Genomic DNA, 26106 nt, shown 5'->3' with positions numbered 1-26106 from the left:
TCACAGCACATGAGAAAGAATATTAAACGGGAAGATTGAGGATGAAGGTCGGGAAGTAGAAATAATGGCTATCCTTAAACACTGAAAGGCTACCAAACAAGGGCAGTTGAACTAGTTTTCAGATTCTCTAAAGAATCAGGATTGCCGTGGAAGGCCACAGGAGGATGGATTTCAGTTCTCTGCAAGGAAGATCTTTACAATAATCTTGTTCTAGGCATTGTGCTAATCCTGGAGATACAAATGCAGTGACTGAGTGGTTCTCCAATGCCAGCAGGCACTGCATGCAGTCACCTGGAGGGCTTGTTCAAATGCAGGTTGTCGGCCCCGCCCCTGGAGTTTCCGACTCGGAAGGTCTGGGGTAAGGTCCAAGAATCTGCATTTCTAACAAACTCCCAGGTGATGCTGATGCTACGGATCCGGGGACCACACCTGGAGAAGCTGTAAATCTAAATGTTATCAGAGCTCCATGAAAGGCCATCTAAACCAGATCGGGAGGAGAGGAGTGATGTGAAAAGACTTCTCAGCAGAGGTTTGGGGTGTGCTGAACTTTGAAGAAAGAGAAAGTACGAAGGCACAGAGTAGTGTACAGGGTGAGCGAGAGTGAAGGTACAGCGAGGAACACAGGCACAAACCAGTAGCCTCTCAAGTTATTTACTGGATGTTTATTCTACACAGGGTATTGTTCTAGGTGCTGGGTATGGAGATAAAGGGAACAAAGCCCCTGCTCTCACGGAATTTATAAACAATCATGTCGCATGCTGCAAAGTCCCATGAAGGAGCAGAACAAGCTGTTGTGAAAGAACAGGGGCCTCTGAAGAGGTGGCATTTAAGCCCGCACCTCAAAAATGAGACAGAAGCCTGGCGTGTTTAGGAAATGAAAATCCATGTGTCGGAAGTACAGCGGCTGAGAGTGTGTGGAAGCAGATGCATGTAGAAAGATAAACACGAGCAGATTCCGTAGAACAACGCACTGAACATACCAGCTCTTTAGACGGTTTATTCTGTAGAAATTTGGAAGATCAACTGGAGATCGACCAGACTAAAGACTAGCCCGAAAAAACAGGCGAGAGTGGTGAGAACTTGAAGTGATGCATCACAACAGGAACGGAAGAGACGGAGATGAAGATGGGAGTGAACCTGAAGGATTTAGTGACCACCTCGTTGCTCACGGGAAGCGAGCGGTCAGCAAGGACTTAGGATGGCTTGCAGAATTCTGGCTTGGGCACCTAGCTGTGCTTTCGGTTAGGGTATAGAGAGGAACTGGTTTTGGGGTGAGAAGGTGGTAAGTTCAGGTTTTGACACAAAGAGTTTGGAGTGATTAAAACAAATACAAGTGGAAATGTTTACCAGTTGATTGAAGAGCAGAGCAAGTCAGCCTGGGCAGGTGATTTTGGTTTGGGAAACAGCTGAATTAAAGTGTTAGCTGGCGGGGGCGGGGAACGAGGGCACCCGAGAAGGAGATAGAGGATGAGCCTCTGATGACACTGTTCGAAGGGTAAACAGAAAAGAAGACTAACGAGCAGCTGCAGAGCAGAAAAATTAGGAAAATGTAGTGGCCAAGAAGCCAATGGAGGTCTCTCACCAAGGGAGTGGACAAGTGTCAGATGTCATATACGAAGTGGAGTGCCCACTAGACTTGGCAACATGTGGTCAGTTATGGCCTCCGTGAGAGCAGCCTCAGTGGAATGTGGAGAGGAGGGTCCAGGTTACCGTAGATTGAGGGATCTTAAAGTGAGGTGTGGGGACAAACGGGGCTTGGCTACAAAGGAAGGACCAAGAGAGCAGGAGAGGGAGCCAGGGTCAGGAGCACGTCAGCGGGAGAGACCTGAGCTCACGCGCTGAGGGAGGGGGCGAGGTCTCTGAGGAGGTGACGTGGGATGGGACTCACGGCTCGCCCGTCTGCCTACGGTCTGTGTTGGCCAGAGGACAGACACCTGTTCTGACACAGATGTGGAGGCCAAGCCGCCCTGCTGGCTTCAGTTTCCTCCGTGTTACAGGGGAGGCCTCTGCTGAAGGAAGAGAGGTGGTGGGATGGGGACTGGACAAGAGACCAAGGTCTGAAGTGTCTTTAAGAATGGAAGGGTTAGGGAGTCCGCCTGCCGATGCAGGGGACACGGGTTTGAGCCCCGGTCCGGGAGGATCCCACATGCCGCGGAGCGGCTGGGCCCGTGAGCCATGGCCGCTGAGCCTCCGCGTCCGGAGCCTGTGCTCTGCAGCGGGAGAGGCCACAGCAGTGAGAGGCCCGCGTACCTCAAAAAAAAAAAAAAAAAAAAAGAATGGAAGGGGTTGCTGGACCTTCAGGGCTGCTGCCCTGCTCTGAGAGCCGGCCTCCTTGAGTCAGTTTGTAGAGCTATACCCATCAAGGGCGTGTACTCGGCAGTATTTAGCAGCGACGACATCGGACGGCGGAACCGACCGGGGACGAGCTCCTGCAGGGCCAGAGTGACGGAGAAACAACCGACCACAAAGCTTAGTGCCAAGTAGAAAGGATGGCAGGGTTCAGTCAGGAGACTAAAGCCACCAGGGCCCGGGTGGCCTACTGGTCTCAGCAGAAAGGGGCCCAGAATGAGGAGGGCAGGGGCCGATGCTTTGGCGGGCAGGGGGCGGGGGGGGGGGGGGGGGCGGGCGCGCGAATTTCTCACTAAGACCAGGTAGCTACCAACTCAGGAGGAGGGAGGGGCACGGTTAGGTCTGTCGGAAAGTGTCTGATACACTCGTCTTACTGAATAGCACAGCAAGATACTGGTCTTGGGGCATACGTCAAAGTGCCTGATGAACTCCGCAAAATTCAGACCCAAGTGGAGACCACGGGTGTGCTCTAATATGAACGTCAGTGACCGAGACTTACATTTTCTAACAACAGAATATTCAGTAGAGCCTGCACGTTCCCTCCTCAGGAGTACGGAATGGGAATTTGGACTACATGTCCAAAACCTCTCTACTATCCTCCCTTCTCAATTCCATCAAAGTTTTTGTAAGAAACATCCTTAGAAACGTCTGCCTTATCCTCCTTCAAGGAGAAGGGCTGTAACTTCAATGTCTTTGTATCCACAAGAACTAACCCACACATGGTAGGAAACAGATTCCAAAAAGGGAAGTAAGCAACAGAACGTCATACAAAGAGCTAATACCCACATCAGTGCATTCCTAAATCCAACATTCTTTCTTATGTAACCCTGAAGTCCTCACCTGGGCTTTTGAAGTTTTTGTTTGTTTTGAGGGGGTGTTGTTTTTGAACTACATTAGATTCTGAGCTCACCACTATGTCCCTGGCAACTCATCAGAGTTCCTTACTACAAGGTTCACCAGCTGGAACCACCAAACCATCTTTAAGGCTGTCTGTGGCATCTTTATTTTGCATTAACAAAGATACATCCTGGCTCCACAGACGAGCTTAGAGAAAATCCTTGCCTAGTAAAGAAATTTCATGGGACTTTGTCACATGGAAACATTAAATCATCTTTCTGCCTACTAAAAGCAGGGCAGAAACACACTTTAAAGAGCAAATAGGTGAGAAGAGTCAAGAAATTCCAAATTGTATTGTCACAGCATACAGTCCTCGAGTGTGTTCTTCTGTATTGTTCGCTCGTCGTGTTATCTGAGACTTCCCAATGCAAGGCTGAGCTTCCATGAAGAGATTCTGGATCTTCAACGTACTGGTATCAACCACAATGCCAAGGCCCCAAGAAATACGTGGTCTAAACTGGGTGGATTCCACACAACTTTTAAAAAGAAAAGAATTGGGCTTCCCTGGTGGCGCAGTGGTTGAGAGTCCGCCTGCCGATGCAGGGGACACGGGTTCGTGCCCCAGTCCGGGAAGATCCCACATGCCGCAGAGCGGCTGGGTCTGTGAGCCATGGCCGCTGAGCCCGCGCGTCCGGAGCGGCGGGAGAGGCCACAGCGGTGAGAGGCCCGCGTACCACACACACACACACACACAAAAAATTTGTCAATCTTACGAAATTTCATGGTTTTTTTGTTGTTGTTGGCAAGAAAATTCCTTTCCAAGTTCAGATAACCAGTTTTTTCTTCCTCCTTCTTCCCACTAATTCTCCTCCCTAACACATATATACACAATCAAACACTTCATGTTTGAGGCCAATTTCACTGCAGGCAGAACCTTAACATTTTCAGCAATGATCTGTCCCTCGCCTGCATGACCTGATAACCTTGGCAATGAGCAAAAGGGCCATTTACTTCTCTGAAGTGTAAGGTGCAGTTTGAGCTAGTTTTAAGTACTAGGAGGCCAAAGGAAAAAGGAAGTATTTCTTCATCTTTCCTGCTTTTATCACTGGTTCGCTACAAAGGGATAAACAGCTTAAGAAATCAACGGTGGGGAAAATGTCTGTTGGCCATCGCTGGACTCTTGCTGAAAACAGAGAGACATGAAATCTGCAGGAATCACTTCTACTTCACGCTTTCTGCAAACACTATTCTCAGCAATGTAACAGGCTAATCACACCACTGGTGAAGTTATTTGAGGCCAGTTCTTTGTTTTATAGAGAGCAAATGCACATTAGAAACTGTTCTGCAACAGGTTAAAAGTGACTCTCAGATCAATTACCAAAATCTACCTTTACTTGGTTACCACTTAGAGTTGCCACCAATGTGAATGACAGGGTAGGGGGGACCTGAGCACACACACAATTTTTAAAAATTTTTTAGATGTAATGCAAATAACTATACCTAACATTCTTTCAGAAAACAAAAGAAATGCAAAACATGCTCAGAAAACAAGAAATCAAGTTATACTTTTCATAAGGCACCACCAAAATCCCTGGTAAATTAGAGTCCATATTATATTTAAGTGTCTCACTAACAGGTAACTAAACACCTAAGAGAATAATCAATAGGTCTTGAGGCTTACAAAAGACATTCCTGTTTAGACATCTTGGAGTATTGCAAAAGTAAGAATAAGCAGGACACATCTTTAAAAACCCGTCACATCCTTTCCCAGTGCACATCATTCGTTGCATAGTGGTGACTGGATACGATCCAGACCAAGAGAAGACTAGAATTCCAAAATATATTAATATCCATTCTTTCCTTCTCATGCTGTAAATACTAAATGCCACGGCACATCCACATCCAAAGTAATGATATGCCTTAATTAAAAGCAAACAAAAAAGTGGGATTTCAAAAGGTAAAAGGCAAACCAATTGCCGGCTTTTAAAAATTTATACTTAAGGACGTACTGCAAAAGCAACTTTTTACACACATATGAAGCTAGTTCATATGTATACCTTTACTGAACCTGGTTACGTGTGGGTCTTTGCTTAATTTTCCCACAATTTTCAAATTCCCCTTCAAATTGCCACTTTCTCCTTAAAAAGTGGATAATCCCTCCCTCTGAAAGAAGGGCTTTCTCAGTTTTCCGTTTCACCCTCCTACTTTAAGCACTGGCTGATATTCACACAAATGTACTGTAGAATTAAAATATTGCCAAGTAGGGAGTTTCTCTTATACCCACTGAATTGCATCAGAATCTAAAAATTAAGAGAAACAAACAAACTGACATTTCTTGGACGTGTGTCAAAGACAAAAGTAGAGAAGTGAAGCACAGGTGAAATCGTTCTCATCTCACAGGTCAGCCCTCGCTGGGGTTTTGATTATTCAAGTACATCGCGGGCGACCCAGGTTTCACATCTGCCGTTTCAATTATCTGAAGCGTAACTTGCAGTAGCTGTTGTTCCGTGATGCCCACGTGTGAGTCAGGAAGAGCTGGGAGGCAGCAGCTCGGGAAGGAGCCTGGCCCTGCGTCTCCACACATCTCTGCAGGGTCACTACAGGCAGCGAGGCCAACCCCGGCTGGAGGGACCACAAGAGAGCTGTCGTTGCACTTGCGCGGTTCCGAGGACCTACTCTTGACCTACCAGTTTTCATCTTCCTTCCTATAACCTTTGCCAAAATGGTTTATAATGAACGTGGTGAGAAATACCTTTGAAAGAATTAACGAATAAGTTAAAGAACGAGTGGTGCAGAACTGCGACTCTGAGGAGATAGGAAGGGTAAAGAAACATTTTAAATCAAGTTTTAATATGAAATGTTACAACACCGCAGAATGGAGTTACTTTGTAAAATAAGTACTTTCCTCTAAGTGAAAAAACATCGTCATTTCTTTAACAGATGAATCTTAGTTCACTAATTACAAAATTACACATTTCTATATATTTTTCTTTTCTCTTTCTTCTTTTAAACTGTCTCTCATCTGTTCTCAACCTTTGGTCTAAATGGTCAAAAGTCAGACCAAATCCTCTGTGACTTTCAAATAAATACAGAAAATCCCACAGTATCAATTAAATGATATATTTGAGTTTCAAAATGTCAGAAGATAAACAGGGAGCTATTCATGGTTGGAGAAGATAAACAGGGAGCTATTCATGGTTGGAGACTGCCTTGCGTTTTTCTCTCCGTCAAATATGCAGGCAAATACCTATTATGAACATAAATTATTCCCTAAACAGCCCTCTATCCATCCACCACACTCCAAGCAGCAGAGCACCTTAGCTGTCTTTCTCAGCACCTCATGCCCCTCCACTGATAGCTGAGGAATGAAGGAAAAACAAGATATTTTAAAATGTATTCCGGGCAGCCATCACTTAAGACTGCATTCAATTTTTAACCCACAAGCACTTGAAGACTTTTACAGAGAAGACCAAACGGCAAAAAACATTGTGCTTTCTTCTATAATATCAACCAGATGAAATTCTTAACTAAGTAGTAGTATCTTTATGTATTGAGAGACTGGCAAAATGATAACTTATGAAACTGGTTACTTAGTTACCTTGTACTTTCCATTGAAATCTTAAATCATACACACACTTGAGATGAGATTTTAAGACCCATGCACACCAACACTTATGAACCTCTTAACAGGCCAAGACACTCAAAACGTTATATGATATTAAGGAAGAAATGACTAAAAAATAGGTAGTAGAACCGTAGAGAAAGCATTTCCAGAAACTAGATTTTATAGGAAAGGTTTTGCTTTTTTTAGTAAGATGCCTTTTGAGTTAAATCTCATACCCACGCAAACTGTGACTGGACAGTACATTTCACTTCTAGTTACTAGAAGACATTTCTTTAAAAGAGATCGGGGCACAAAGGGAAGACAAGACTAAAAGCTGCTCTCTGGGCCCACTCTGCTCCCCCCTTTTAAAAGGAAAACTGATGAATTTAAGTCAAACCACAGATCTTTAAACCAAAATAAAGGGACACAGGATAGTGAAGACAAAACACCATTTTTAGTTTGTTTGGTGGGTTTTTGGGTTTTTTTGCCCTAAAAAAAAAAAATTAGTCCCCTTCTAATAAGAGTTTCCATACAGCTTACCTAACACCTTCACAAGGACACAGAACACAACAGGAGGGAGGAGAACACAGCACCGTAGTTCCAAACTTTCACGTACAAAACAGAACTACCATCACAGATACAGTATGACCAGGTTTCCCCACAGAAAGGGACACAAGTCCCAACACACAAACGAAATATAATTACCTATTTGAACAAAACCAAGATGGAAGATCTGGTCGGGCTAGGATAGAGAAGGAAGTGCTAACTCCTTGTACTACAAGGAAGGAATGGGATTCCTTTATTAAAAAGCAAGACGAGAAAGCAAGCCCCCAAATGGATTTTTGATGCTGAAACTCTGTCATAAGCTGCTGGTAACAGTGTGTGTGTGTGTATATGTATGTGTATATATATATATATATATATATATATATATATATATATATATATATTCATATATGTATATTAAAAAAGGAAAAATAATCTATTTATAGAACAGTCAGTAGTCAGAGACATTTAGAAAAAAGTAAAAACAAGTCCTTTTTTCTTTTTTTAAAAAATGGATTTACTAAAACAACTTTGTCACCCAGAGGTACTCTAAGCCCACGTCCTCTGATGAAGCCACGTGCTGTGCGACAGCATCTGCCGCGGGCCACGGTCAGAAACGGCCAGTCCTGGAAACCACAGCCAGTGGGGGCCGGGCTGCAAGGCAAGAGTTGTTATTTGCTGGTCTTGCTTGGGGCCATGCCTGAAGCCTGGTGGCACCTGGTGCACTTGTGAATGAAGGGTTCCCCGAAAAGCAGGCACCGCTGTGGCTCAGTAAAACGTTCTGACTTGTCTTCTTTGCTACCGCAGAAGCCTGGATCCACGTACCTGCTCTTCTTTAAAATGCAGACCCAAGGCAGCAAGACTTCTCAAAGCCAAAAAAAGGCTCCTTGCCTTGAAATAAAATCTCTTCTTCCCAGAATCCAATCTAGTCAGACTTCTGAACTAGATGCCATCCTCCTCCTTAGGAAGATGAGGTGATCTGCCTCTCAGCTGGGGTTTTCTTCTTGGTACAGACAAGCACATGGAGCTGAGGTCTACGGGCTGTGCCACTCACCACCCATGGCCTCTAACAGGACTAACTTCAGCCCTGGCCCTCTCCTAGCTGGATGTGTAGGGCGTCAAATGCCAGGGCAGGTGGAAGGAAACTGCTACTCTACTTCTCCCCCACTGGCCTAACTAAGGAGATCCAAGGGATCAGCACCTCTGGGTGGCGCTGGCTGCAAACCTCTCACTAGTACCAACTGGCCAGAAGCCGCAGCCTACATGCCCTGCCAGCACACCAACGCATTAATGCCAACCAGCCACCCTAGCGCTCAAATGTCTGGCCTTAATGTGACAAGCAATCTCAGAGGAGACACGAACTGAAACACTGGCTGCTGGACCAAAGCAGACACCCTCGGCACAGATGTGCTGACAGAGAACGCAGATCCCACGTCCATGCAAAGAGGAAGTCGGCTGGGAGGACTTGCTCAGAAGGCCATTCGTCTTTGGAAGCAACATTCTGAGTGGATGTAAACCACTCTACTGACTACGGTCTCTGTGTGGTCCGTTTTCCCCCATGTCCCAAGCTAACCCAGCACCTGCTAACTGGTCTCTTTAAGGTCCTCCACTGGTAGCTTGTAGCTCATTATGAAAGAAGGAGGTGCTGCTGGACCTGGGCTATCTGGCCCCTGCTTCTTTGCACAGTTTGTACAGATGTAATCTTCATTTTCAGCCATTTCTGGAGATACACCCACACAAACTTGGTGAAACCACTCATCACAGCCACCATCACACTGCACCCAGTCTACCTGTTGGAGACAAGATCAGGGAATGTTTAGGTTACATACACATTAAGCCTGGAATACAAGCAAACCAAAGAGCTTTCTTGGCTTAAATGATAGCAAATAATTGGGATGCCCAGAGATAGACAATGACTTCTTACGGGGTTATTTTTTAAAGAAAGAAGCTGGGAAGTTAATACCCCCAAATTATTTTTTCCATAATATGTCCACAAAATTAGGCCTCTTAGGTACTCCATTACCTCATAAATACCTGGGGCTCCTAGTGAGGCAGAAACATGTTTGAGAAAATCTGACAAAAAAGGAACTTCTAATAGAGCAGCCAAGTAGTTTTAGCTAATATTAACAATTTCTAGGCTCTAAGACAATGCAAGTATCAATCAAGAAGAGTACAACAATGTGAAGGCAATCCTGTGTATTAGCTTTATTTCAAAGAGATAAGCCAAAGTACTAAGAGCATTAAATACCTTTTTAGAAAAGCAGTCACATAGGCCACTTTTTAAACTAATATTTTTTATTCTTCTCTTCTTCCGTTACAAATACAACTCCCTATAAAAAGTTAGCAAATATCAGAGGTCAAATCTTACAAATTAGCCAATTAAAACAGTCAAAGACACAGGTCAACAGATCACTCTGAGGTTTCAAATTAAAGTCTGGGTAACTGACAGGTCGGTGGCAGCTCGGACCCTCCAGAGAACACTGTGATTACAGGAGGCTAGAAAAGGACTGTTGTTTGCTGACTTTAAGCCTGGGGCACACAGTTAACAGTGAGGTGAGCTGGGGCTTTCCTATTTGGCAGCTGACTGGGGTCGTTTTTACAGCTACGCCACTGCGGATTAGGACCTTTAAGATCAAAGAGCTGCTTGCCCTTCTCTCCCCAGTGCAGAAGTTGATAACTTCACTAGCAAGGAAGTCACTTACAACAATGAGCTTTGCCAGAAAACAGGGCAAAGTATGGAGTATGAAGGGATCAATTAAGTTCTTCAGTACAGCTTATGGGAAAGAACAGAGGAAGGAGGTTTGGGCTGTAGGGAAATGAGTCTCAGGAAAAGTGAGGAGTTTTCAAAATCTGTCCGTATACTATAAAACTTATCAAAAGTGTGATACTCCTGGTTAGTAGTTTCCAGGTTTTTAGTAAAGGGTGGGAGAAATCATCTGTCAAAATAATCTTTCTGCTTTCACCGTTCCTCGAGTTCTTTTGTAAAATTTGAGGCAAGTCATTTAATCTCCCTAAGGCCCCATTTCTCCATCTGTAAAATGGAGATCAAATCTTGCTCACAGGATATTTAGAGGATCAGGTAAAATAATGTCTGGCAAGACACCTGGTCCCCAGCCTGGGACACTGAAGGCACTTCTTAAGATCACAGTCTCCTGGCTCTACTCACTGTCCTACCTTCCACAAAACATTCTGCACCTTCAAGTAACTGCCTGCGGCACTACTTGCGTCAGAATCACCTGTTGCGTCTGTTAAACGTGTAGCTGAAACCCAGCCCAAACCCACAGACTCAGAATATCTTGGGGGACAAACCAGAATCCTGCACTGTGACCAGCTCCCAGGTAATTCTTAAATATTCTAAATTTGACCATCGCTGGCACTACGTGGTCCTGCTTTCTGTAAGTTCGGAGTGACTTAATTACTTCCTGACATAAGTTGTGGTTTTGTTCTGCAATTGTTTGTGTGATATTTAGCTTCTGAAGTCTGTGCAGTGAAGAAAACAACTGATCTAAATGTCCCTGCTGTGGCAAACTGTCCTGGAGACAGAAAAGGGAGACAATGACTCAAAAATACAGATGCTACCAGCAGGTGAAGATTTATAAAGTGCTAATCTGACAGGGGGTGAGCTCAGCCCAACTGTCCGGCTATTTGGAGCTGATCAGCGGAACTGGGAGAGCTGTGCTTCTCTGGGCCACCCAGCCTGGAGGTGCCAACCTGGTTATGACAACCCTGAGTCAACAGGTAACTACTCCTGCCTCCAGTTATCTAACCCAGTCCAGCCCCCACCGGGTAAGAGGTTACCAATTCACCACTATTTGCTGCCGAGAAAAGCGGCCCCATGTCTTTTAGAATCTAATTGTGCACTACACGCCCTGGCTTCCGGTCTCCCAAAATCATATCTATTGCTGTCTTTCAAATAAGGAAGACAACATTTCCTTTTGTGATTTTGGCTAGAGGTCCATTCCTAAGCCCAGCTCTCCCACCATCCCAAAAAAGTATATAACTTTTCTTGAGATACTATCCCAGCCTACCTGTTACACAACAATTTACCCTAATAATCTAGCAGGGAAAAAATAGCCCTCTTGGACTTCCCTGGTGGTGCAGTGGTTAAGAATCCGCCTGCCAATGCAGGGGACACGGGTTCAAGCCCTGGTCCGGGAAGATCCCACGTGCCGCGGAGCAAATAAGCCCGTGCGCCACAACTACTGAGCCTGCGCTCTGGAGCCCGCGAGCCGCAACTACTGAAGCCCATGCGCCGCAACTACTGAAGCCCGTGCGCCTAGAGCCCGTGCTCCATAACATGAGAAGCCACCGCAATGAGAAGCCCACACACCGCAACGAAGAGTAGCCCCCGCTCGCCACAACTAGAGAAAGCCCACACGCAGCAATGAAGATCCAACGCAGCCAAAACTGAATAAATAAATAAAAAAAATTATTTTTAAAAAATAGCCCTCTTTACGAATATCTTCCTATCATGTTCATCTACTTACAATCAAAATCCAGTTCTACTTTTGTCTGGAATGTCAACTGAACCTGCAGACTATGCAGTAGCCTGAACACTCAAGAACAAAGAATTTGGCTAACCACATAGTAAGTTCTAATAGTCATTTCCCCTTTCAGTATTTCTGGGAGATATACTTATCAAATCAAAAAAAAGTAATTCCTGAAAAGCTTCACAGCAATGAGCTGTTCAGATATTAACTGATAAGACATTTAACTATAGTAAAAATAGCTTACTGGGTTTGGATTGGGGGAAATGTGTGCTTCAATGAGAAATACAATGTTAGTTTGACATTTCATGTTTTGCTATATGGTTTCATATTTACACGTAAGAAAAAATATTTGGCACATTACATTTTTTGTTCATTTCTTAGCGCATATTACTGCACTGGGAAAGAAGAAAGCCTCGTGATTTAGTGACAGTCTTAGCTTAGTTACCCACCTGAGCTCTTTTTATTTTGGCATTCAATCTTTTTTGCACCGAAGTTTCTTGCAAAAGCCAGATTTCAAAATTAAAACAATTTAATCAAGTATGACATATGTTCACAATCCCTGTGTATGTTTTTTTGGTGATCTTAACAGTAAGTAACCAACCCTCCCAGTCTGCCTAAGATTAACAGGTTTCCCAAAACACAGGAATTGCGGTGCTAAAACCAGGAAAGTCGCAGGCAAGTTGGGACAGTTGGTTACCCTATCATAACATCACCAGTTTGTGTGTGTCTCTCATTCAGGTAATCCAACCTTTGATTACCTATGCCAAAAGGAGATATGAATGATAAAGCCACTGATAACGCAAACACTTTTGCTGAGACAACTCTCCACAAAAATCTTTTAAAATCAGAGCGGCTGGGACTTCCCTGGTGGTGCAGTGGTTAAGAATATCCACCTTCCAATGCAAGGGACACGGGTTCGAGTCCTGGTCCGGGAAGATCCCACATGCCACGGAGCAACTAAGCCCTTGTACCACAACTACTGAGCCTGCGCTCTACAGCCCGTGAGCTACAACTACTAAGCCCGTGCGCCACAACTACTGAAGCCTGCATACCTAGAGCCCATGAGCCACAACTACTGAGCCCACGCGCCACAACTACTGAAGCCCGCGCGCCTAGAGCCCACGAGCCACAACTACTGAGCCCACGCACCACAACTACTGAAGCCTGCATGCCTAGAGCCCATGCGCCACAACTACTGAAGCCCGTGCACCTAGAGCCCACTCTCTGCAATGAGAAGCCACCGAAATGAGAAGCCCATGCACCGCAACGAAGAGCAGCCCCCGCACCGTAACGAAGAGCAGCCCCCGCTCGCCACAACTAGAGAAAGCCCGTGCGCAGCAACGAACACCCGATGCAGCCAAAAATAAATAAATAAAATTTATTTATTTTTTAAAAAATCAGAGTGCCTAACAAATAGTAAAAGTGAGAGACAGAAGTTTATAAACAGTTTCTCTTTATTTATCGTGCCAAACTTCTTAGGGAGGTAGTAATGGGTAAGGAAAAAGCCCATAGTAAGAAGGTTAAAAAAAAAGTAAAGAGAAAAAAAATCTATTTTCATAAGTAAGATTAAATATTTATTTTAATGCAGAAAAAATGTTACTTAAATATTAGCTTGAAAGAATTTGCTCCTTCAAATTAACTCGTTTTACTCTTGGTACCAATAAGATTGAATGAAAGTGGCAAAATTCACGGAGAAAAAGATTCTGAACCTTAAAACTAATTTTTTGAAAACAGTTCTTCATTGTTATTTTTAAAATTAATTTCAACTTGAATTTGATGATGGAAGAGATAGTTTGGGTTTTTTTTAAACCTTTTACATTTTCTGATAATATTTTTCTTTTTTCTTTCTAAAACATCTTGAAATTGAAGCTAGGTACATTTAAGTAATCCTTCAAAGTTTTCTCAATCTGCACATTTTTAGGTAAAAATAATAGTAATTACTAGTTAGAATACATTTACCTAAATATAAATGAACCCAAGAAGTTGTGTGGGTTTTTTGCTACATGATATTTAAAGAACACAGACTCCTTAAAAAACATTCTTTTCTTGTCATCCTTTTGCTCTGAAGATGCGTACCATGCATTAATTTGTTTTCCTTAGAGAAACACTATACTTCAAATTGAGAAAGTTGTAAAATTCTTTACCAAGTTTCTAAAGAAACACACCTTCCATTTAGTAAAACTGGTGTCAGAAACAGACTTGGAGAACCATAAAAATTGCAAAACAGAAATGATGGGCAAAATGCTTATAATCTGAAATAATTTGTTTAAAATTAAACACATTATAGAAATACATCATTCATATAAGTGTCTTTCATGTAGCTATTGACAGGTTAAGGCATACCTGCTCACCTGTGTATGTGTTCTGACAATTTTTGTACTAATCTTAACAAATTAATGTGTACAAATCTTTGTACGTTTTAAACAATAGACATTTTCTCTAAATATTCAGCTTAATCTACTTTTGCTCCATCAAAATGTAGATGATAACTTTCCAGATTTTTTTTTTCTTGGCCACGCCATGTGGCATGCAGGATCTTAGTTCCCCAACCAGGGATTGAACCCAGGGCCCCTGCAGTGGAAGCGCTGTGGAGTCCTAACCACTGGACTTCCAGGGGATTCCCCTTTCTAGATTTTTTTTTTTAAATACCTATAATGTTAGAAGTAAATCCCAGGGTTCATCTAAAAATAATGATCACATCTTAACACCTAAGTTGCATTTTTGGTTAACTAGTGCTTTCACATACAGATGATCTCACCTTACTCCTTGACCACGCTGAGAGGAAGCAGGACATGTGTTAACAATTTTATGGCAGCTGAGAAAAAAACTGCCTGTAGCGTTTATATGCTACAGGAAAAGAACAGGGATAGTAGATGAACTGAACTGTATTTTAAATGCTGAACAGAGGAGAGGCGAGAGGTTATTAAGTGAAAAGGAGAAAAAAAGAGAAAGGTTCATGATGGATATAAACACTGTAGGAAGGATGACAGGAAAGCTTGAAAAAGAAACATATCCTGTTGCCAGTCCTCCAACTGCCATACAATTAGTTAAAGGAGGAAGAAAAGGGAGAAGGTCCTGCCAACACTAAGCTGCTAATACTTCAGACCCAAGGAGAAACTGCTAACCTGTCATCAGCCTCTTTAATAAACAGATTCAGATGAGAATAAATTCAAATGAAAGATAAAAATAATACACGCACATATAATGCATCTACCAAAATGCTTTAAAATATTTATAATATAGAAAAATACTTACGAAACTAATAAAGCAGATACAAAAGTGGACAGTATGACACGATATAAAACAAACTATACAGGAAAATAATTGCAAGGGAACACACTAAAATATTTACAGCTGTGGTCCTCAGAAAGCTGGACTATGGGATATAAATTTTACTATATATTCATTTTCCAAACGTGAGTAGAAAACCTTTAATAAGTATAATTTAAATACGAGTCATTTAGTTTTGCACTGTGTTTTTGTACTTGCATCTCAGTTACCGGAGGGGTGGGGATATTAGCGGAGAGGACCTGGTCTGGGAGCCAGGGTTCTACTTTCGGTTTTGCCACTAATGAGCTCTGTGACTTTGGTCACATCATTTACCTTCACTCAGTCCTGGCTTCATCATTTGTGAAATGAAGAGGCTGGACAAGGTGACCTCTTCAAGCTCTAACAAGTATTTAACTGAGCAGGAAAGTAAGGGAATAGTGATGCAGCTGTGTTTATTCTGTTGATATATTCAAATTGAGGAGCTATTAAAATTCTAAACATCAAGTGGTGTATGGAGATAATAAAATTAAAACCATGAATTTACTAATAATCTTGATGGGAACACTATAATAGATACCTTCAGCCATTTAATGAACTAGGATTTTTCATGAAGTCCATCCGTCTTTCTCAGAAGTTTATAACATCAATTATTACCTTAAGAAAGACTATCATATCCTTGCTAATATTTAGAATTCAGGGCTGACATTTCAAAAATAATACCTTTAAAGGTCTTTATTTTTTGCAAGAGATGTGAAAACAATCATATTCTATTTAGGAGAGTACACATAGGGCTGGGTGTGGATAAGACACAGACCAAAAGGGAAGATTTAACCTCCTAGTTTTAGGTCTTCAGAACTGATCTCAATGCAATTTGCCACAGCTCTTAGGATACTGGCCCAGGACTTTTCGGGCCACTGTGGCTAACTGACAAGATGTCTAGTCCCCCGAGGCACCCTGCAGGGAAGGGACACAACTGCTCTGAGCCCTGCTGTGCCCACGCACGAGACACACCGCTCCTGGTACCACACAGCTTCTCTCTGCTCGGTCAGGACGATCACCACGTATACGATTTCTAAAACACAACATTTCTTCTACTAAGAGCCTCATAACTGAAAATGTTTCTAGAAACTGAATTAAACATGTGACGTCACAAGGCCAAACAGACCATCATTACCTCAAACCCAGGTGTGCCCGGCCGCTGCTCCACGTCCCCGCGCATACTTGGCGGGTACAGCTAGACTCACCTTGTCCTTGCAGGGCCTCTGGCAGTTCTGCGCGGCACACACAGCATTCTCGTCGTCAGACTCCTCTGCTCCTGACCAGTCATATTTGGAGGGGATATCTAGCACCTTCTTCTCTCTCTTCTTCTCCGAGCTCTCCTTCACAAGTTCAACTTTGGCTGCAGCAGCCTTCTCCTTCTTTTTCTTCCTCTCTTCTTCTTTTGCTAGTTTCTTGGCCAGTTTGTTCAGCTCTTTTGATTTTTCTGCACTTAATTTTAATTTCTTCTTTTTAGGTTTATCCATTTTCTTTAGCTCCTTGGACTTCTGTTTTCCTTCGCCAAAAAGCTGTTCTTTTTCTAGCTTCCGTTTCCGTTTCTTCTCTGAAGAGTCCTTTCCTTTTATTTTTAATGGTTTCTCTTCCATGCTGTCATCCTTCATAAGTATAAAATTAGAAACAATTTTAAAGCAAGACATTTAAAAACTGTTTTATCCTCTTACATGAGGTATCAGGAATAGGCAATTTCATAGAGACAGGAAATAGAATATGAGTTACTGGGGCTGGGGGGAGGGAAATGGGATTATTTAATGGTACAGAGTTTCTGTTAGGAATAATTTTAAAGTTCTGGAAATGGATAGTGGTAATAGTTGTATAATATTATAAATGTAATTAAAACAACTGAATTGTATACTTAAAAACAGTTGAAATGATAAATTTTATGTTGTGCACATTATACCACAATAAATATTCTGAAGATATTTTAAGAAGGCAAATATAATATTCAAAGAAGATAACAGTAGAAAATAATGACAAGCCCTAAATAAAATATCTGACTTATTTTTAGCTTATCAGAGGGAAAAAAAAGGCAAAAAAAAGTGTCTGCATATATTAGTATAGTCTGTAGCACCTCTACGTAACTGAGATGAAAACATACACAGAAAGCTAAATGTATACTAACTAATTATGTAATAACTCTTTGGGTCTCCATTTACCAGTACTAAAGTTCTTTATTAACTCAATAAATCCTTGGTGGTTACGAAGTTATCAAAACTGTCAGCAAAACACAAAATTTTATCCATGATCTCATTACAAAGGGTATGTAGTGACTTTCACAAGAAAACAGTTGCTGTCACGAAGCAAAAACACTTGCCTTTTTTTCCCTCAACTGTCTAATATTGTTGCTATTTATGTGCCAAGGTAGTAAACATTAAAGATCTTAATAGTAAAAGTGTGTCCAGTAACAGAAAGAACAAGGGGTAAGGTAGAAAAAGAAATACTGAAAAACATAAGCTTGATAATTACTTAAGAAATAACACTTGAGAATTTATTTTCCCACAGATGTGATACTGGAATATCTTTGACAGGAACCTCAGAATCTGCAGATTCGTAAAGAACACTGGGTTACAAGTGTCTTAAGTCTATCACATCTTGAATAAGATATTTAACTTCCCAACACTTTGTGTTTCCTTATATGTGAAATAAAGATCAGATGAGATAACAGATGTGAAGAAAATGCTCTGCGACTGGAAAGTACTATCTAAGTCAGGCACCCTCAATCTGACTTCCAAACCAAAGACAAACCACAGTGCCCCAGGCGTATCCGTGTCAACTGCTGCTGACAGTGTACCTTCCGCCTCATGGAAACAGTCATGGAAAAGAATAATGAAAAGGATACTGGAGTCTAATGCCAGAGAGAGAACCCAGGTCTCCGTTTTTACTCCACGTGTGACCTCAGGCATGTTTCTACGTCTCTGACCCTTACTTTCTTCACAGGCAGAATGAGCTAAATACTCGCCATGTCTCTCCTTTCTCCCTCCCCCTCAGGACTATGGTGAGGACGAATGAGATCATGGATAGAACAACATGTATAAACTGTATAAATAAGAAACTGTGTGATTTATAATTGTATACAAGTGTGTAAATTGTATAAATGTATGTGGACTCCCCCTCCCACCCAATCCACTTCTATTTAACCATTCCCTTGCTTCCTGTTTTCAACCACTATACTGCCCCCTGCCTAACTTTTGGGCCTTTCACCAGTGTGAGTCTGGGCTAAGGAAGTTGTTCTCAACTTGTGAATTACAGTACCTCCCCTTTCTTTTCGGCAGAAATGGCCTTTTTAAAAACTGAGTATTACATAAAATCTCAATAAAGAAAACCACAAAGCAGAACTACTTTGGCGTAATGAGAAAGTAGGACAATCAGAGTCCTACCCACCCAGCCACCCCTTGTGGCAATCTGTGGTACCTCCAAGGAACCTGGACGTTCTAAGTGGTTTTAAAACCACTGTAAGTAAGCTTCAGATCCATACCTCCATGATGTGCAGGAATCTGTCTTCAGAGGGTGGGTGTGTGGCCTGCAAAATCCGCCATATGTGTTGAGTCTCATCCAGAGACACCTCCAGGAGATCTCCAATCATCATAAGTTCTTCCAGCTGGGCTTTAGCTCCAGGCGATAACTCTAGCACCGGAGGCTCCAAACTACGGGGCACCAGAGGGCTCTTCCGAGGTTGTTTCCTTGTGGTGCTAGAACCTTGCCCCCAAAATATAAGACAAAATAATGAAAACGATTGAAAAAATGTAATGTTTTGAAAGTAAATATTTAGAAGAATGGTCCCTCCTCCTCCAACATTTAATTTAGAAGTTTGGGTTCACTGCATCAGTATGAAAGTGAAAATAAAATTTTTAAAAATACAGAACAGAAAGACCTAGAATTCTAATGACCACTCTAAAAAACTGGTTTAGAGTAAAAAAAAAAACAACAGGTTCCTTATTGATTCTTTACCTTGTGACTGGAGGGGAAGGGGAATGGGAGAGAATCTCCTACCCCGCGCTCTCTCCATTTCAGAGAACACCAAACAACTGAGCACATAACTGCCCCATATGAATGCTATACGCTGCTCCATAAAGTCCTGAATTTCACCGTGAAGAGAGAAATACTCTCCCTTTTCCAGAGGTGTGACCTAAAGCAGTCGGACTCACTTTCACTAGGGACAAAGAAAGTGAACATAACAGAGAAATTACTTACCAAGGGATGAAAAACTAACAAAGCTTTCCAAAACCAGAATGAATATTCTTAAAAAGCAGCAAGTTCCTCAACAACCGGTAACAAACAAATAGAGGATAAATAACTACCTGTCGGGGATTTGATCAAAATAAAATGGGACTAGAATGGGACCAGAGGGCCTCTAAAGTCCTTCTAATTGGGATTCAATAATGCTATGGAAATGTTCAGGTTATGACCTAATGACAGAAAAATGCTAACAGAGACTGGCTTTTCCAAAGTTGCATTTTTTCAGGTTCTATCGCATTTCACTGCCAGGGTTTGTACTGAAAGAGAGATTCAGTATGGTTTCAGGCTTCTCTTCTCCATGCCGCTACCAAGGGCCGTAATACCTTGAGAACAGCTCTTAGAAGCAGACGAATAAGCATGCTCAGCACAGAAGGAGGGTGCCGTCCACATGTGCGTGACCACCTCCTCGGACTTGATGGGAATCTCTTCATCACAAAATAGGCTGGGCTCCAGACTGCTGGAGGATTTCACACTGGCTGTGTCCTGTAGAAGAAACGAAGCGGGTATGGAGAATTGGAAACAACTTATCCCGTGACAAGAATCTAAATACAGGCTTTCAGGTTAAAGTTTCTAATATAACACAGTATATATATTAAAAAAACAAATAAATAAAAGATCTTAAAATTAAATATATGGTATTTAGTAAGACAGAAAATGTCCATTGGGGAAAAAAACAGAAATCACCAGAGTTTCAAGCCAAAAGGGAAAGAGTAAAGCTCAAAAGTATCCTCAGGGCTTCCCTGGTGGCACAGTGGTTGGGAGTCCGCCTGCCGATGCAGGGGACATGGGTTCGTGCCCCGGTCCGGGAAGATCCCACATGCCGCGGAGCGGCTGGGCCCGTGAGCCGTGGCCGCTGGGCCTGCGAGTCCGGAGCCTGTGCTCCTCAGCGGGAGAGGCCACAGCAGTAAGAGGCCCGCATACCGCAAAAAAAAAAAAAAAAAAAAAAAAAGGTAATCCTCAGAGATAATAAACCTACAAGAAAATTACGATTACGTAATCAACTTTCTACAGTCTAAAACTCATAAAAACTCCTGTAGTCACAAGTTAAGGAACTTTGACCCTTTAAGAAAAATAAAATGGACTTAGGAGGGGAATAAAGGTTTAGATGTGACAACTTAAGGACACAAATTATTTAATGCTCTCTAAAGGTTTTCAAACCTAGATGCTTACCAACTGCTCTTAATATAATAAACAGCCTGACAGTATTCGAGCTATACAACTGTGACAAGTCTAATTAGGGCTCAGACGATCCTCCCCTGTAGTTAGGGGAGAATAACCCACAAGTACAGCTTCAACGGTCACAGTGCAATCAGGGAGACAGAAATCACAAAAAGTTCAACAAGGAGAATTTAATAAAGTGAACTCGTTAAATGTACATTAAAGTCTTGAAAAGGCAAAACAGAAACACCAAAGTAACACTAAGACAACTGCAAGAAAAGAGTTGCCATCCCTAAGGGTTGAGGTAACAGAGAAAAGAAGTGGGGTTATTAGAACCAAGAAGCTCAGAGAAGGGGCCTGCAGAGTTGGGACCCAGACCTCTGATGAGGAAGTGCTGGTTCTGCTATCCCTAATAGAATACAATGTGGCTGGCTTCTGGAGTGTGAAAAAAACATCAACTAGAAATTGGAACCAGTTGCCACTGCCAGGGTAAAAAAACAAAAACAAAAATCAAACAAAAGCCCCCCCAAAACGAAAAACAATTGTAGTTCAATGATGACAGGAATGGAGAATAAAACAGGGGAAGGATCAACTCCCTTCTCACTGCACAGGCCTTTTAATTTTCTCTAATGCCCTGTGCTGGCGGGGGGAGGGGGAGGGCAGCAGGCAAAGGGTACATGTGTAGAGCAGGGGTTGGCAAACCACAGTCTGCGGGCCAACCCCGCTGGCTGCCTAGTTTTTTGTTTGGAGCGTGAGCTAAGAATAGTTTCTACATTTTTAAAGAGTTGTTATTTAAAAAAAAAAAAGAGGAAGGAGGAGAAGGTGTAACAGAGACCAAATATGGCTTGCAAAACCCAAAATATTTACTTTACATAATATACCTAGAGAATATCACTACATATAATGTATGCTAATATATACATATATTACTTTACAGAAAAAGTTTACCAAGCCCTGGTGTAGAGTCCCAGACCTAGCATCACCAAGCAGAGTATAAATGAGTAGCTTAGGAGACGAGAGACAACAGCTCAATGACTAATGCAACACCTGATTTTCTTTGTAGGGTGCATGAGAGGAAGGTCTATTGTTATCACGAGCCTATCCTTAACTAAACAGGATACTTAAAAGGTTTCATAAGAAGATTCTGGAAGACAGTGTCACTCACTGAAAATTCAGGAACAGCACAGTTCGTGTAAGTCTTATTTCCTATTGAAGAATTTAAGTCTTAAAAGGCAACAGATAGGAGAGTACTTTAGTACTCGCCTACTGCAGTCCCCAGATGTGTCATCTCACTGACTGCAATTTTTTTTTCTAACCTTGACTCTACTCATTTGATTGTAACTCATGCAGGAAACTTTAAGCTTCCAAACTAGGAAGGAAAGTGATCAGAAAATAATGATTGAGGATTTCCCTGGTGGTGCAGTGGTTAAGAATCCGTCTGCCAATGCAGGGGACACAGGTTTGAGCCCTGGTCCAGGAAGATCCCGCATGCCACGGAGCAACTAAGCCCGTGCGCCACAAGTACTCAGCCTGCACTCTAGAGCCCGCACCACAACTACTGAAGCCCGTGCACCTAGAGCCTGTGCTCCGCAACGAAGAGAAGCCACCACAATGAGAAGCCCATGCATTGCAACGAAGAGTAGCCCCCGCTCGCTGCAACTAGATAAAGTCCGCGTGCAGCAACGAAGACCCAAGGCAGCCATAAATAAATAGATAGATAGATACATAGAAAATAATGATGGAAAGTAAAGACAGGTAAAGATAAATTAAAAAAAAATTACTTCCCCAGGGTGAAGTATGAAATATGAAGAAGTACTCACTGACTTTGGTAAGTTAAAGAGGCATTGTTAGCCCCAGAGCAATCACTGAAAAAAATAAAAAATAAAAAGGGGTATAGGTAAGAAGCCAATAAAGGAAATAAAATGAAACCTTAAAAAAATTGTCAATTAACCCAAAAGAAGGCAGGAAAAAGCAACAGAGGAACAAAAACAGAAAAAAATGAAAAATAAAGATGGTCAACTTAAATCCAGCCATGTCAACAATTACATTAAATGTAAATGAACACCCCCAATTAAATGACAGAGATTGTAATACTGCCTCAAAACCAAGATTTAACTATATATTCTACAAACGCATATATATGCAGAATGACACACCAAAAAGAACCCTACCACATGTGCTGTCTACAAAAGACACATTTTAAATATAAAGACACAGATAGGCTGAAGGTAAAACAACTGATAACAGCAAGCTTAAACAAATTACTCTTCCTAAGAAGGAAAATTACAGTTCAGTTGCACTAATGGCAAATATGCAAGAAAGGAGGAATGGCTTCTCAGTGAGAAATGTGTTGCACACACAGATCTGTCACTCCACCTTATCTGATATTAGCAGGACTAAAGTCTCAGACAAAATCTACTCTACAGTAAGTCCCCTACATACGAATGAGTTCTGTTCCGAGAGCACCTTCCTAAGTCCAACAAAGTTAGCCTAGGTACCCAACTAACACAATCAGCTATACAGTACTGTACTGTAATAGGTTTATAACACTTTTCACACAGATACATAAAAAACAAACACACACACACAAAAAAACATTTTTAATCTTACAGTACCTTTTTAAAATACAGTACCTTGAGAAGTACAGTAGTACCAGCTTCTACACTTGCTTCTGGACATGCTGGGCTTGAAATAAAGACACTGTACTACTTTACTCTATACAGTACTATAGAGTAAAGTACACAAAAGCACAACCACTTGTAGATCCCACATGCCGCGGAGCAACTAAGCCCATGCGCGGACTTAGCTGTCACACACGTGACAATGTACGCCAGACACGTGAACAAACTTAGGTGACTGGATACGCAAATGCACGTTCACATCTTTCAAAGTTTGCAACTTGAGGTTCATATATAGCGGACTTTATTTCCACCAAAGCTCAAGCCACCCAAGTGTTAACAAGCATAGAGAAGAAAAAAAAATGAAAGAATCCAACTGCTTAACTTGCCTTTCTGTAAATTAAGAAATTACCGGGATAAAAAAAAGAACTTCCTGGGAGATAATACCTACTACTATTTTATACCCTCCTTTCTGGTGTGTAATTGTACACATATGCATTTGAAAAATATAAACTGTAATATGGACAGACAGTTCCAGTAAAGGTAAACACTATGCCTTAAAAGGAAATAATCATATGAATATCTGAAAGGTTATCCCAGACACAATCACAAGACATCTGTGACAGACTTTGTTTCATATAGATTTTCCTAACTAACGAGTTTTTTGAATTGCTTGCTCCGATTATTTTAGTGATCACAGGGTATCACATGCAAAATGAAGTCATCAAACAATGCAAAGCACACACTGTCTGTTTTAAACATTTCAATGCTACGATAACTAGGATCAATGACTGATTTTATTTTTCTTTATAATTACCTACTCTTCTTCCTAAACCGGCAGGGGCTCTTCATCCTAGCAAAGACACTAAATTTGAACTATTTTAAGGATGATTTCATGGTCACAAGCAGGGGAGATCATATAAAGGGAAAAATCACCAAGCCAACTGCAAATAAACTGGCAAATAAGATTTTCATTACACAATCGGTGCTTGCGCTATAGGAAAATCCTCAAGAGTATAATTTTTTTAGTGCAAAGATACCACCGTCAAGGTAAATTTGACCTTGAATTACCATGTCTTGCCACCATTCTTCCACTGTCCTAAGCTGTCAAATACACTGCTAACATTATAAAATCCATAATCTTATCTTTCTACCCTGCAAACATCCTCTCCTCAGACTGTAAGCTAAGACCCCCATATATATTTTGCAAACAGAGGACTACTCCATACAACCGAATCAACCACTGCTCTGATCCCTAGCCCTGAAATCATGTAATACCTGGGATGTTTTGCTTTCATAGGTTACCAATCTGCCTCCAAGAGAAATCCATCCTGTTTAGCAATTCTAGAGTGCTGGTTGATACCTAATGTGCTAGAAAGATAACCGAAGTACTGAGGGCCTCTAAGCCACGGCAAACAGGCAATTCTAGTACTGGCGAACTTATACGTGGCGTGGGCAGCATTCCCTTTCAGCTGCTCCTGGTCATTCTACCAACTTTATAAATAAAGATGGTCATTAATCACAAGGATAACAAGGTGCTTAGGAACCTTATCATTATACTTTTAATTAATTAATTTTATTTTCGGCTGCGTTGGGTCTTCGTTGCTGTGCACGGGCTTTCTCTAGTTGCTGCGAGCGGGGGCTACCCTTTCTTGCCGTGCGCAGGCTTCTCATTGCAGTGGCTTCTCTCTGTTGCAGAGCACGGGCCCTGGAGCGCACAGGCTTCAGTAACTGTGGCACGTGGGCTCAGTAGCTGTGGCTCACAGGCTCTAGAGCACAGGCTCAGTAGTTGTGGCACACGGGCTTAGTTGCTCTGCAGCATGTGGGATCTTCCCAGACCAGGGCTCGAACCTGTGTTCCCTGCATTGGCAGGTGGATTCTTAACCACTGCGCCACCAGGGAAGTCACTTAGAACCTTTTTTTTTTTTTTTTTTTTGCGGTACGCGGGCCTCTCACTGTTGTGGCCTCTCCCGTTGCGGAGCATGGGCTCCGGACGCGCAGGCTCAGCGGCCATGGCTCACAGGCCCAGCCGCTCCGCGGCATGTGGGATCTTCCCAGACCGGGGCACGAACCCGTGTCCCCTGCATCGGCAGGCAGACTCTCAACCACTGCGCCACCAGGGAAGCCCTAGAACCTTATTTTAAATGCTAATTCAAGTTTCAACTTTTCTCGTCTTTAATTCATGTAATTTTTAAAAATTTCCTCATTAAAACATCCCCTTGATCCATTTTTATCTTGATAAAAACATTTTCCAGTGGGTAATTTACAAGCATCTATGATAGATGGTTTAACTTTATATCCTGGGAGTTCTAATGCCGATGGTATTCATGCTCTAAGAATGAGCTTACCTAGTATGCTGAAAAGACAAAGGAAAAGACACTGAACAGACTGGGAAGAGAAGGCACCCTAGTTTTTTCATACATCAAGAGTACGAACTCCCCGGTTACTGGCATAGATGCTAAACATTAGCTCAACAAAGAATAATACAAAACAGATCAAGAGATTAACTGTAAGCTGGCAGAGTGTCTGCCTAGATCATGATGTTATTACTAGACAAAAGGCAAAGGTCTTGGGCATGACACAAAACAACAATAAAAGGCCAAAAGGATCCAACACAAAACCTTGCCAAAACCTTCCCTTCATCCCAGTGTGGTGTCATTATGAAAACAATCATATTGGGGCAAATACTTTGTTCTAACTGTGACTGTAACTCCACAAATTCGAACCATGGGCCCAAGTATAACCCATCCCTGAATATGACATGCTGTCTAGCACCATTCAGATAGGAGATCAGAGAAAAAGACTCGAAGCAAAGCTAGAATGGGATTCTTAAAACTACAGAGACTTTAACAACCCAAAGGAAAAAGCAATGAAATCAGCCACGAAAGTTTTCAATAACTTAAATGTATAATTTTTCTAGTCCCTCTAAGCCTCAGGGTGAGGA

The 26106-nt window shown here is 42.1% G+C and overlaps 1 protein-coding gene across 4 annotated transcripts in view; it reads right to left on the bottom strand.

Annotated features, from left to right (window-relative positions):
* The window catches only part of KDM5A (lysine demethylase 5A), a 97628-nt gene that overhangs the window by 14471 nt on the left and 57051 nt on the right, over positions 1 to 26106 (bottom strand). For 2 of the 4 annotated variants that reach the window (XM_060024089.1, XM_060024088.1), the window contains 4 exons: positions 19710 to 19869; positions 18626 to 18846; positions 16341 to 16748; positions 2616 to 9126 (listed from right to left, as the gene is read on the bottom strand). In XM_060024089.1, coding sequence (XP_059880072.1) covers positions 8920 to 9126; positions 16341 to 16748; positions 18626 to 18846; positions 19710 to 19869 — 996 coding nt within the window. In that variant the 3' untranslated portion in view covers positions 2616 to 8919. Of the gene's footprint in view, positions 1 to 2615; positions 9127 to 9507; positions 9667 to 16340; positions 16749 to 18625; positions 18847 to 19709; positions 19870 to 26106 lie in introns of those variants that run through there. The other 2 variants (XM_060024090.1, XM_060024091.1) reach the window with 2 other exon arrangements.

Source organism: Delphinus delphis, chromosome 11, assembly GCF_949987515.2.
Source record: "Delphinus delphis chromosome 11, mDelDel1.2, whole genome shotgun sequence".
NCBI lineage: Eukaryota > Metazoa > Chordata > Mammalia > Artiodactyla > Delphinidae > Delphinus > Delphinus delphis.
Note: the sequence above shows the minus strand (reverse complement) of the source record. Positions and strands in the feature narration are given on the sequence as shown.